This window comes from Gymnoscopelus braueri (assembly GCF_963280865.1).
Source record: "Gymnoscopelus braueri genome assembly, chromosome: 2".
In the NCBI taxonomy this organism is placed as follows: Eukaryota; Metazoa; Chordata; class Actinopteri; order Myctophiformes; family Myctophidae; genus Gymnoscopelus; species Gymnoscopelus braueri.
This window is the reverse complement of record NC_137604.1, coordinates 28028555-28041757: the sequence shown is the minus strand read 5'-3', so window position 1 is coordinate 28041757 and position 13203 is coordinate 28028555. Positions and strand designations below refer to the sequence as shown.

The 13203-nt window shown below is 39.8% G+C and overlaps 2 protein-coding genes across 2 annotated transcripts; one reads left to right on the top strand and one right to left on the bottom strand.

Annotated features, from left to right (window-relative positions):
- The first annotated feature begins 5290 nt into the window (after positions 1-5290).
- taf5 (TAF5 RNA polymerase II, TATA box binding protein (TBP)-associated factor) lies at positions 5291-11532 on the top strand. The gene is made up of 11 exons (XM_080448461.1): positions 5291-5884; positions 6465-6705; positions 7431-7746; positions 7948-8111; positions 8586-8721; positions 9174-9294; positions 9412-9541; positions 9935-10099; positions 10256-10433; positions 10757-10934; positions 11114-11532. Exons 1-11 carry the CDS (start codon positions 5470-5472, stop codon positions 11326-11328), a joined length of 2259 nt encoding a protein of 752 aa, XP_080304587.1. The 5' UTR covers positions 5291-5469; the 3' UTR covers positions 11329-11532.
- Positions 11533-11574: 42 nt separating this feature from the next.
- Positions 11575-12795, bottom strand: LOC308099729 (ATP synthase membrane subunit K, mitochondrial-like). Its single transcript, XM_080448474.1, has 4 exons — positions 12716-12795; positions 11980-12081; positions 11765-11858; positions 11575-11676 (listed from the first exon to the last, which is right to left on the bottom strand). The coding sequence occupies exons 2-3, from the start codon at positions 12061-12063 to the stop codon at positions 11766-11768; spliced, it is 177 nt and encodes a 58-aa protein (XP_080304600.1). The 5' UTR covers positions 12064-12081; positions 12716-12795; the 3' UTR covers positions 11575-11676; position 11765.
- Between the last annotated feature and the right edge of the window lie 408 nt (positions 12796-13203).

The following is a 13203-nucleotide window of genomic DNA, read 5'->3' as shown; positions in this document are numbered from 1 at the left end:
CACACACACACACACACACACACACACACACACACACACACACACACACACACACACACACACACACACACACACACACGCGCACACACACACACACACACACACACATCAGAATAAGGGACAGAGAGGAGATGTGGCTGAACATGTCTCTAGTCACCTACCCCAACCTTTTCAGAATAATTGTGGAAAATACAGTACATGTGGAAATGCATACAGCTCACACACAAACTAATGTAAGAGAGAAACCGCACAACACTCATACACAAATAATGAAAACCCAACCAAGTGGTGATTGTTCAAAAACAGAAGTCAGGCTGACATAAACGGCCTCTATTTCACTGCATGAAAATAACTGAGCTTCACTTTGACTCTTCCTGCATATATACCACTGCCTTTTCAACCGAGACATTAATGAATCAGTCTCCCACAACCCACTAAAACTGAGCTATGCAGAATACACTGCAGAGTATTAATTTAATGGGTAAAACAATGTACCTTCTGTTTTTAAACTAAAAGCTCAATATAACATTTTTGTGTGTGAATTAAATTGCCAATCTGCATGGTAGAGTATGTTAATACAATATAACTAATACAATTGAGGTGGTTGTATTTAATCTCCCTGCTCTTCTATTGAGACATTTAGATTCTGTGTCTAAGGTAATCCTGTTTCTTGTTTTACACAAATTTTGACCTGAATTCAATTCATCCCCAGAATAGACCATTAGCTCAGTGGTAAAAAGTATTCAGCACTTGCACAGGTGATCTGGGTTCATAGCCGGGGTATACATATAGTGCAATGAACAATAAGGATTTTGCAATGTAGTGCTTCCTTTTGCATTTTTTTTTTTTACTTTGACTATCATTTATTTCCATTAAAAAAAGAAGCTTCATTCAGCCAAATTTACACAAAGGTAGGTGCTCCATAATTAAGACCACTTCAGTAACCAGCTGATGTGGTTTTGGGATCTGTTCAATTATACTGAAAAATCGCTGTTGGCTTCATGGGGAAGCAGGTGCTAACCAATGCCCTCCACCATATGTCAGCTGCTCTTGTCTTTGTTAATTGCTATGGGATGGAAGGACCAGCCAACTGCTGATCATAAATCAATACCCGTTTTGTTTCTTACCCAGCATGAATTACCAGATCTACATATCTTATATCAGGAAGAATACTAGGATACATTTGAATACTAGGACTGTATTTATTTGATAGTAGAACGGAATACATATTTTTATCAGCACACATCGTTAGAATTCCTTCATCTTTGATGTTTCACATTAATTAATAACATAGCAACATATTAGTAATTATCTGTAAGGTAAATGGAGAGGGCAGGTTTGCATTTGTGCTGTTGTCTGCAGCAATAAAGTGCAGCTGTGATATTTCCATTCACTGTATCATGGCGAATGGAAGGCTTATTCATCTCAAGGTACAGTACTTCCCTCTGTACTGTATGTCTGCATCAGCACATGATCCACACACAGGACCAGACCACACCCTGAACTGGGGGTGTTAACGCATGCATTCTCTCCCCCATGGTGGGCCATGCCGCTGCAATGTTATACAACAAACGCAGTGCCTCTTCAGCCACACTCTCCTCCTTCTCCCCTCACTCCCCTCCAGTCATGCAGGACCTTGGACCACGTTAAAATTGCTGCTGAGCTGTCAGTCCTAATGAGGCGCGGTGTCAGTGAGCTAGCGGTAGAGACTTCAGGATGAACAGCTATAAATCTGTGACATTCAGCAGTTTGCTAAATAGCAGAGCTATGGAGAGGAAAGCATCATGTCTGTTAAGTGTATGTGTCTTGTCAACCTGGAGGAAATTTGTAATCAAGCAAATAAATGTTGAGTTCAATTCTATAATGTATACTACTAAAATCTGAACTTCTTTGTAAACGCTTGAGTAGGAAAACTGCCACTCATTTTAAAGGTGACTGCTGCTATCCACCTTTCCTCCAGAAAACAGCCCAATCAGATGCTCACTTTCTGCTGACTATGAGGTCAGTACGAAAACAGATCCTGGTCTGTCCTTGAAGTAACATGTTATAGTCTTCTTGGGCTTTACATGTGTGTGTTTAGCAGTGAACTGCATCAGAGAGGGAAACAGGAGGATGCTGCTCGGCAGGCAGAAATGCAGCCTCAGCAGGTGTGCAAAGTGAATCTGGTATTACCAATTTTCCGTCCTGCGCATGCATGTTTTCCTGTTTGAAGAAATTGCTTTGTAATAAAACTCCCTTACAGGTATTTCGACACTGCAATCCCACTTTGGTGGTTGATTAGACCGTACCACTAACATTTAGATACTCCACTCATCTGTTAAGTCTGTTATACGCATTGGAGATGCACCAGCATGCTCACTTGTCCTGCGAGTGCGTCTCATGCCTGCCATTTAATTAGTGGCTATTGCGCCACTAATGGTATTGTATTAATGTAGTGTATTACATTACAGTGTGAACTAGTTTTTTATGGTTTTAAAGTTTTAAGGACATTTCACAATATATAGAACTGATTTGGTACAACAAATCTCTACAATGTAGACATAGTAAAAGATGCACACACATGCATGCACACTAATCCTTATAGGCAGATGGCTGACATTCTTGCTGAAAACAAGGTTAGATTAAGCTGTAGGGGATGAATTCTGGTTATCTGAAGGACAAAGGTGCTGCAGATCATAATCTATGCTCAGTATGAGATTGGATCAGAGAAAATTAGAAAGTGAAAGTATGAATCCCTGTTACTCTGCCCAGTTGCATTCTTGAGCTGGGTGGGAAGTACAAACATCTATCTTCCAGCAAAGGATACCTACAAAATCATTGGGGTTTTAAAACATTTCATTGCATCTGCAGCAATGAAAATAACCAGTCCACAGGTTTAACGATTTGATCATCTTGGCAGGACACATGTAACACATGACCAAAGTGCCACCATCTGGTAGAAAGTGGTACATACCAAACATTTCCACTGCGCATTATATGCTAGCAGAACTCTCTGCCATCCTTAAAAGTTCAAATGTAATTGGCACACACATTTAATGGTTTTGCTGCAATTAAATACCATTGGCATATATACAGTATTATGAGTTAAATTAAATAAACCCAGTTATTATGTTTCCATTTGAATATTCAAATATTTATTACAGTATTCATTTCTCCCAGGGCAAACAATTCTGTGACACTATATAGAAGACCATACAGATGGTGCAAATAGTATTGTGACCTATGGTACCTATTGATTCAAAACACCTGTAAGTGACAACGCACTGTCCATTAACCTCAACATCTACTTGGAAGTTCCTCTAGTCTACGAGGGCTTATTCAAAGGCAAAGCACCACATAACTACAGTATGTATAATAACCCTGACATGCTTGATTGATGCTTCGGACTAAAGTACTAATTCTGTTGAAAATGTATTAATTGTCATTTAAACTTTTTTTGGAATGAGCATTTGAGTGTTCTTTCTTTGCACAAATATTATTTGATGAATTGTGATTATTATGATAGCCCAGTGACTGCACAGTCACTTGTCCTCAGAGAGATAATATATTATTAGGCTATTATTATTATTGTGTTAAGTGTGATCAAAAAAAGGTGACCAGCTTCCAGAACAGAGTGAACGCCTTGTTAAAACTAAAAGCAGTGAATTTGAAACCAATTCACTTTTATTACTGTATGTGAGAATCTCTGCACACTGTCGTACATTTGATGAGCATTTATTTAAATGCAATGTGACACTCAGGTCAAAGATCTTCAACAGACAGTTAGTACTGGTAGCGCCAATGGAGGGTGATGGCTGCTCCCGTGTGAGCTCCAAAACATTGTCATGTTTTTTCCTTTTTTTGGTATTTTTTAGCCTTTCTTTTTATCTACACCGTCGGGAGTATAAGGAGTTATGACAGACAAGCACTTCTGGACATCAGCACAGCGATCTTATCTCAGGTACCATGTGTATCTAGATAACTTTTTGGGGGTTTTTGTTCTCTTGTTTGATCTCCTCTCCCCCGATACGAAAACGATACGATGGGAACTATGCACGAAAACGAATTTCACCCACTTTTTTTACTTGTGTCAACCTGATGGTGATGTGACAATAAAGCTGATTCTGATTCTGAACAATGAATGAGTTTCATCGGTTCACCACAAAATAAAAAAGATTTCGTTTTGAAAATACAAAAGTTACAAACAGAACATGTATTCTCCCTCCCATCTCACCCACCTCTATATAAATTTGTTTTGTAAATACATATTAATCTCTATAAACACTTATTGTAAAACGAATATAGAGCCTAACCTCTATTATTTCATTTATTGTTAAACATATATAATTTGTACACCATAGCTTGCCATGAGCCTATTATGTTTAGTTTAGTAATTTAGTAATTATGTTTATACACAATTACAACAGTGAATACTACAATTTCTAAAATCTAGGTGTCTAAATTAGTCTGCAATCTCTGCATGTGTTTTCAGTCCCATCATTACAATTACTTATTTGTATAGAGCGCCATCTGAAGGAGAGGAGTTAGTCTGACTCTATTGCAGAGTCCCTCATGAAAGTTCCCAAGATTGTAGGGATCATTTGATAGTAGCATCTTTGTGAAGAAGCTCCATCATTACAGTTACTTGATTGTATAGAGCGCCATCTGAAGGAGGCGAGGAGGAGAGACATTATTGTAGAGTTTCTCATAAAAGTTGCCAAAAGGGGTCTACCATGTGTCTAGGGACATGGATAGAGACTACCACTTTCAAGAGGCCTAACAAAAGGAAGTGAACTGTCTGCAACCATGGGAGCAGGCCAGCTGGGGAAAAGCTTTAAACTTTAGTAGGGAATTCAGGGATTTCAGATCTGCTGGCAAAGCATTCCACTGTGACTGTGTGACTGGTGACTGTATAATAAAAAGCATTCTTGCCCTTGAGCGGGCGTGTGGACGCCTCCTTCTCATAGTATAGGACAGGCTCCTCGACCAGGTCCTCGAAAGCTGCTCCCCTGAAGGATGTCATGGTCTAAGTTAGACTTCACGTCAAAGTCGGACGTCACAGGCCTGTGGATATACAGATAGAATATTTTATTGGCATCATTTCAAAGCAAACAGTGCAACAATTATAAGCACCAAAATAGATCAAATCACAAAAAAACGAAGTTTGTTTCCATTGTGGTCCATTTAAAACAATCAACACCCAACCAACAGACAAAACAACAGTGCAAATACAAGAAGAAACGAACATAAACAGTTAAAACAATTATAACAAACACAACAGGAGGTGGGAAAGGCAGAGATAAAGTCTGTAGACAGTGGAGAGTGGCACTGGACAGTTTGCCTACTGTATCCGGTCATTTGCACACATGTACGCACCGTTTCCGTATCCGCTCGAGAGCCGCCCAGATCGAAAGGACCAATCACATTGTCGTACTTTGTACCGTCGACATTCTTTTATTTTACCCCGCGCATGCGCAATTCATTTTGAAAATGGCGGCCATGCAGGGTGGTCAGATGGAGCCAGAAGGAGAAAAGGATATCAAAACCGAAACATCAAACGATAACTCGGGAAATAACAATGCAAACGACGGAAGACCACTCTCTGCATCTCCGAGCACCACCTCGTCGGCTGGGAGTATCAAACCCGCCGCAGAGGACCAGCAGACGCTACTTGCAGTCGTTCAGTTCCTCAAGAAGTACAAACTGACCGAGTCCGTGGACATTTTACGGCGAGAAGCGGGTTTATCGGAAGAAGCGGAAGACTCGAAGGGTCTCGAGTCTTTGGGTTCTGGTGGTGGTTCAGGAACCGCTGAAGCAGAAGGTCTAGATGCAAACTCTCTACTTAGCCGGGTGTCGGTCTCATCCTCCACCGTCTTGGCCAGCGCTCCTCCACCGATACCTAAAGGTCTTGTACAGTGTTGCCATGTGTCGGCGTATTATAAGCGACTTTGGGCTTGTTTTTCTGCGAAGTTGCTTGTAAATATTGGTGTTTGCGATTTTTTTTGGGCTTGTTTCTAAAGTGTGGTTGCTTATTTGGGCTTGTTAACTAATGTTTAAACCAGTGGTTCTCAAACATTTTCATGTCAAGGACCCAACCTTCTGAAAATATTTTGTGCCAGAGACAAGATTTTGTGGATTTGAAAATATTCCTAAATGTTTTTCCAAGATTTTTCTTTGAAAATAGCAGATCTACAAGCTCACATTGTAGACCTGAGCTTGTAGATTCGCTATTTTCAAATAGTTAGAGTGCTCATGGCTTATTTGGGGCTGGTTTTCATATACCTGGTTGCTTATTTCTCTCACAAAATCTGGCAACACTGGTTTTGAATCTTTAAACTCCCCAACCCTAGTTAGGTTTTGTCAGAAGCGACTGCATCTGAGCCTAATCGCATATATAATAACAATGCACAATATCTAGACCTACCTTGTTACTTTTTTTTCCCACTAACGCTAACTAAGTGCATGGTGTTTTGTTTTGTTCACAGTACCCGCTGCGGGGACTGGAGAGGATCAACCAGATGTTAATGTCGTGCTGTCGGCGTACAACCAGCAGGGGGATCCGGTCCTCTACAAAGTTTACTACAGTGGTCTGAAGAGGTTCATCGAGAGTGTCCTGGACTGCCACAGAGCAGAGCTCTCTCAGGTCTTCTATCCACTCTTTGTCCACATGTATCTGGAGCTGGTCTACAACAACCACGAGAATGAGGCCAAGGCCTTCTTTGAAAGGTAAGCGTCTTGACCAGTGGTGTAAAGTAACTAAGTATATGTACTCAAGTACTGTACTTCAGTACAATTTTTAGGTATTTTTTACTTCTACTCCACTACATCTCAGAGGCAAATATTGTACTTTTACTCCACTACAATTATTTATTATTTGTTAGTTACTTTGTTGATTTTCCCTCCCCTACTTTCTCTGTAAATATACCTTATGATTCTACTGAGCTTTATTACAATATGTTTTGTAGTATATTTGTATTGTCTGTATTATATGCATTACTGATGAATTTAGTACAAAGGACAACAATGGACTTTTTGTGTTATCCTTTTTTTGATTGAATACGTTTATTAGACAGAAATGTAAACAGCACACAGTACAGTCAGATATTTAGGCTAAAAGGATAACACAAATAAGTCTGGGGGACAGGTTTCCATTGTGGTCATATGTATTCAATATATCAACATAGCATAACAATAACACAAAAATACATATCTCAAATATAAAACACTATATGTACAAAGTAAATGCCACCTTCTTTCTATGGGAAAGGTGAGTTTTAGCATAACCTTTGACTGTACTACCTGTACTGTTAATAAGCATGTTAATTAAGTATTCACTCAATCAATCAATCAGTATTTATTTAGTGACATTAGCTTTTAGAAATGTTACCATTTGATCCCACACTCATCCATAGCCCTCTCTGTCTTTCTATCCCCTTCACCCTCCTAAACAGGTTCAGTGGGGACCAGGAGTGCTACTACGAGGATGACCTCCGTGTTTTGTCCAGCTTGTCGAAGAAAGAGCACATGAGGGGCAACGAGACTCTGCTGGACTTCCGCACCAGCAAGTTTGTGCTACGCATCTCCCGTGACTCATACCAACTGCTGAAGAGGCACCTGCAGGAACGTCAGAACAACCAGATCTGGACTATCATACAGGAGCACCTTTACATCGACATATTTGATGGCATGCCACGCAGCAAAGCCCAGATCGATGCCATGTCAGGGAGCCTGGCTGGCGAAGCAAAGCGAGAGGCCAACAAGGCTAAGGTGAGCAAAGGCCTTGGTTGTGTGCGCACATGCATTGATAGCATTCGAAGCCGGTGACGTGACACTGATAGCAGTTTTCTATGTACATCATTGTTTCAACAGACTTGTTGGCTGCATGTCAAGAACCTTGGCATAGAAATAATTGAAAATCCTTGTAAAATGATAGTGGTTATTCACCAATTCCTCTGCTATGTTCTCCAGGTATACTATGGACTGCTGAAGGAACCCGAAATTGAGTTGCCCCTTGATGATGAGGACGAGGAGGCGGAGAATGAGGAAGGCAAGCCCAAGAAGAAAAAACCTAAGAAGGACAGCATGGGTAACAAGAGCAAGAAACAAGACCCTAATGCACCCCAGCAAAATAGGTATTGATTGATTGATTGAAAATGTTATTATGCAAAAGAATGTAAAACAACACAGAATGTAAAACAACAGTTACATTTATAATACTTTTGTCTAAAAGGTCCGACCAAAAAAGCATGTTTACTCTACAGCTTCATTGATAAAGCGTACACAAAAGTGAAAATAGCCAATAAACTCACTCACAACTCGTCGCGATGGGGTGCTTTGTGAGCTATTTTCACATTTAAAAAAAAGTTAATTAATTGTAATCAAGGCAAAAGTTTGAAATAATCGTGATATTGATTTTAAGTTGTATCGCCCAGCGCTAGTATGTACAACAATGTCTTTGTAAGCGCTTTTCCCATATGATATAAACAATACATTTACTTCCAGTTTTAGCTAGATTATTTTTCCAGTATCTTTGTGAAGCCATTAATTAATGTGGATTCTAAAACCATTGTCATCAGAGAGTGACTAAATATAATCCTACCCCTTAGGATCCCTCTTCCAGAGCTGAAGGACTCAGACAAGCTAGACAAGATCATGTACATGAAGGAGGCCACTAAGAGGATCCGACTTGGAGCAGACAATCTTCCCTCTATATGTTTCTACTCTTTCCTCAACGCATACCAGGTAAAACCCTGAGGTCGTCCACCACAATTCACCCAAAAAAATATTTATTTTCTAGCAATTACACACCCCATTTAGCATTGTCGTAATTGATAGAAAATAAGTAATGTTTTGGGTGAACTACTCCTTTAACATTGAACATGTTTACACATTATGTTATGAATATTATGTTATAACAGGACAAAGATTCCTCTTTGGATACATATAAGTCCATCAGGAATTGAAAGCAAATGGCATGGTAGTGTTAGGGAAATGACTGAATGGGGTTGACCACCAACCTCAAATGTGCTGCGAATAGTTACATTGAATTGAACATTGTGGAGAACCCACTTTTTACATTGATATTTCTTTCCTGGACAAGAAGCACTACCAATTTGTCCATATACTGTGCTTAACAATAGTTTTATTTTTTTTACGTCTCAGCCATTTTCAATTGAATTAAACTTTTCCTGTAGGGTTTGACGGCAGTAGACTTAACAGATGATTCCAGCCTGATTGCCGGGGGCTTCGCAGATTCCACTGTACGGGTTTGGAGCGTCACACCCAAAAAACTCCGAAGGGTTAAATCAGCAGCAGGTAAAGTACTCATAACCACCCGATCTCACTGATTCATTAACTGTCTTTATTATGTCTTGTATATGTGATTAGAAAATAAACCTCAGACTTGAGTTTTTCTTTTCTTCTGTCCCCAAGACTTAAGTTTGATCGACAAAGAGTCTGACGATGTGCTGGAGAGAATCATGGATGAGAAGACAGCCAGTGAATCTAAGATCCTCCATGGGCACAGTGGCCCAGTTTATGGACTTAGCTTCAGCCCAGACAGGTAGGACAGCTCCACTGCTTGTAAGTTAATTGTACTTTATGTGGTATTAATCACATATACATGTATGTATGTAAGTTGAAATGTCCTTCTTTTCAGCATATATTCTTGAGCTACATTACTGGATGTTCAATCAGTGTTACACCAAATAAATTTGCATGAATTGCTTAACTTTGCTTAAGGGATAGTTCATCCCCAAAATGACCTTTTTTCTATCGATTAGTCACCCCATGGAGACTTGAATTAATGAATATATTTTAGTTTTTGTCGCATTCCTAAGGCAATAATTTGATGACCGGCAGCGGTTCCGGATCGATAGAAAAAAATATATTTTTTGGGTGAACTATCCCTTTAACTCAACATTTTGCTACGTTGTTCTCTCCTCACATCGTTCAGAAACTACTTGTTATCAAGCTCGGAGGATGGTACAGTCAGGCTGTGGAGTCTGCATACCTTTACCTGTCTGGTGGGCTACAAAGGCCACAATTACCCAGTGTGGGACACCCAATTTTCCCCCTATGGATACTACTTTATATCTGGTGGACATGACAGAGTTGCCCGGTAAGAATCAGCAGTGAGTGGAGTGAACCAATGTGTCAAATGATGATTTTGTTATGCCTTTGATATTGTTTTAATGCATATACGGTACATACATTGCAACAATATAACGCAATATATATATATAGCAAAAGCTAATGAGTAGGTTGTCTTCAACAGTTTGTGGGCAACTGATCACCATCAGCCTCTAAGGATGTTTGCTGGTCACCTGGCTGATATCACCTGCACCCGCTTCCACCCGAACTCCAACTATGTGGCCACGGGTTCAGCAGACCGCACCATTCGTGTCTGGGATGTCTTAACTGGAAACTGTGTGCGCATCTTCACCGGGCACAAGGTCAGTGTTGACCTAACAATTCCCTGTTCTAAGTCTCCTTGTAGTATTTGTATGTTATTAGTGTCCAGCAGAATCAATACATATTTAACCTTTACCTCAGCACCATTTCATGTGTGAATATACCACAGTTAATGCAAGTTAAAACAAAGATTATCATGCCATTTAACAATTTAGACTCACTGTTTCTATCCATGTCCTGTCTACTATATGGTACCCCATTATGTTTTGATAGTTAGTAAATATACTGTGGTGCATAAGCTTCATACCCATGTTGGTATATAAGAAAGATTGTTGAGACTTCCCAATCTACCTTTGCTTCCTAGGGCCCTATCCATTGCCTGGCTTTCTCTCCCAATGGGAAAATCTTGGCTTCAGGAGCCACTGATGGCAGAGTTCTTATGTGGGACATTGGTCATGGTCTGATGATTAGTGAGCTGAAAGGCCACACAGACACAATCTACTCCCTTAAGTTTAGCAGAGACGGAGAGCTCCTTGCTTCTGGTAGGTTGGATCACAATTATAACACTCTAAATTACATCTAAGCATGTCAAGTTTCATTTCTGACCTGAGTCCTATTTCCTAGCTGTTGCCATCATGTTGGATACATAACTGTTCTAATTTTAGTATGACAGTACATGTTTATATCCAATAAAAAAAAGCTGGCCAATGGTGTCTTCTAGGTTCCATGGATAATACAGTTCGTTTGTGGGATGCAATGAAGGCATTCGATGATGTAGAGACTGATGACTTCACAGCAACTACAGGGCACATTCACCTACCAGAGAACTCCCACGAGCTTCTGTTAGGGACCTACACGTCCAAGTCCACACCTGTAGTACATCTTCACTTTACCCGGAGGAACCTACTGCTTGCTGCAGGGGCATACAACCCATAAGACGCCAAGTAACCTTTTGAAACTGAAATGTGAACCAACATCAAGCCTTGGTTTTATCAACTCAAACGGAACAGCTAAGCTACCTTCTGCTTTCATAAATACTGTTGTATTAGACACCCTCCCTAAAGAGTAATTTCCTTTTTTTTGTAAGTCACTGCCATGAGCACAGGTTTATTTGACTTGTGGTTGTCTGTATTATAGTATTTTATACTGGTTCAAACTGTAAATAAAATAATGTTTACTATGTTTGAGAGAGAACTTTATTTTTATTCACATGGGGAAATCAAACAAATAAGCACATCCAGGCCTCCAATCCAAGGTACAATAAATGAAAGTCTGAATGGACACCTGTTGGAGAGAAACAAAACATGAGTATTTGAAGAACTTGCCAAGGAAATAATCAAATGCTGTGTAGGGAAATCTCTACAATACTTACATTATTTTTCTGTGACAGCGGCTGCTTTCTTTGAAGGTTTCAATTTAAAGAAGAGACCAATGGCTAGAAGACTGGCATATGTGGCCAATACACACTGCAAAGACAAAAGTGAAATAAGCATGTCATGTTAGTCTTAGGCCCCATGCATTCCAAATAGTCACGAAACCAAGATCAAACAGTCCCTGCCACACAACTTCTTTATACTGTAAACTCACATTCCTCCTCCCTATGATTGTCCATGCATTGAAGTGCTTGGCAATCCCAGTAAACTGGTGCTGTCCGGCGTCGTGTCCTCCCATTATGAACGATTAGTAGTCCTGAGAAGACAGGGGAAAAAATGAATACATTAAAAACAGGCATTATGGATGATTTAGACAACTAATGGTGGTCTTAACAAGAGGAAAAACATAGAAATAGAAGCAAAAACTGAATACAGAAAAAAGAACCTGTAAATGTATCCGACTTTACAGTAATAACTATTGAAAAGTGAGAACGGCATGCTAAAAGGCAACGTCATTACATTTTCTCATTGGTAAATTAATTGTAATGTTACATAACATTGCAACTTGTACGTTTATTGTCTGATAGACAGGTCATTCACTTTACACAATTCTAAGAGGTCAAGCTAGAGCTGTCACACAAGCAGCGTTTGTTCTTGTTCAGAAATAAAAACGCAACATTTTAAAAACAAATTCAGGAGGAGCATGCCTGCATGTCAATGTTTAGCTAGTAAAGCTAACACTTCTTAGTTCATTCAGCTTGCAGGTCGAATGCTAACCCACCAGTTAACATTAGCTTGCTAGCTTAAAACCAGCTGGCTAACCCCTGTTTCGGTTAACATGACGTTTTTGACAATGCTGTTTTACAACCAATGCTAGGGTAACATGCTTAACTTTTAAAATGCACATGGAAATAAACATGTAATTGTGTCCTGAACGTGCTCTTTCTTACCTTCAAACAGACGACCCTTGAGAATGTGAACAGAACGTCAAGTAAGTGCCCTTCAGTCCAAACAGGAAGTGACGTTTACTGATATCATAGAATTATTGTGGGAAGATGAATATGAGTGGACAAAACCCACGTCAATCAATGTGAATGCCGCCCCTTTGCACGAAATACGATTGGTGATTGGTGACTGGCAACGTCAGTCAATCAAAGCACACCCTGAGTGGCTGATCTTTGAAACACCCACAGGACAATACTCTTCCGGCAGGGTTGCCATGTCCACTTATTCTAAGCGACTTTGGGCTTCTTTGTCTTTAAAGTTGCTTGTCAAAATTTGTTGTTGCGGTTTTTCGGGTCTTGTTTTAGTCTTAGATCAAGACTATCGTAGATGTATTTAATCGATTTTGACATTGATCTTAAGTGTAGTTACTTATTTAGGCTTGCTTCTAATGTTTTTAAATTATTATTTAACCAGTGGTTCTCAAATCCTTTCA

Excerpts from the sequence above, each read along its gene's own strand:
- LOC308099729 (XM_080448474.1), bottom strand. The coding sequence starts at position 12,063 with ATGGGAGGACACGACGCCGGACAGCACCAGTTTACTGGGATTGCCAAG. Across the intron at positions 11,859-11,979 it reads CAATCATAGGGAGGAGGAAT|TGTGTATTGGCCACATATGC; the intron begins GTGAGTTTACAG and ends TTGTCTTTGCAG.
- taf5 (XM_080448461.1), top strand. The coding sequence starts at position 5,470 with ATGGCGGCCATGCAGGGTGGTCAGATGGAGCCAGAAGGAGAAAAGGAT. Across the intron at positions 10,434-10,756 it reads GCATCTTCACCGGGCACAAG|GGCCCTATCCATTGCCTGGC; the intron begins GTCAGTGTTGAC and ends TTTGCTTCCTAG. Across the intron at positions 10,935-11,113 it reads CGGAGAGCTCCTTGCTTCTG|GTTCCATGGATAATACAGTT; the intron begins GTAGGTTGGATC and ends GGTGTCTTCTAG.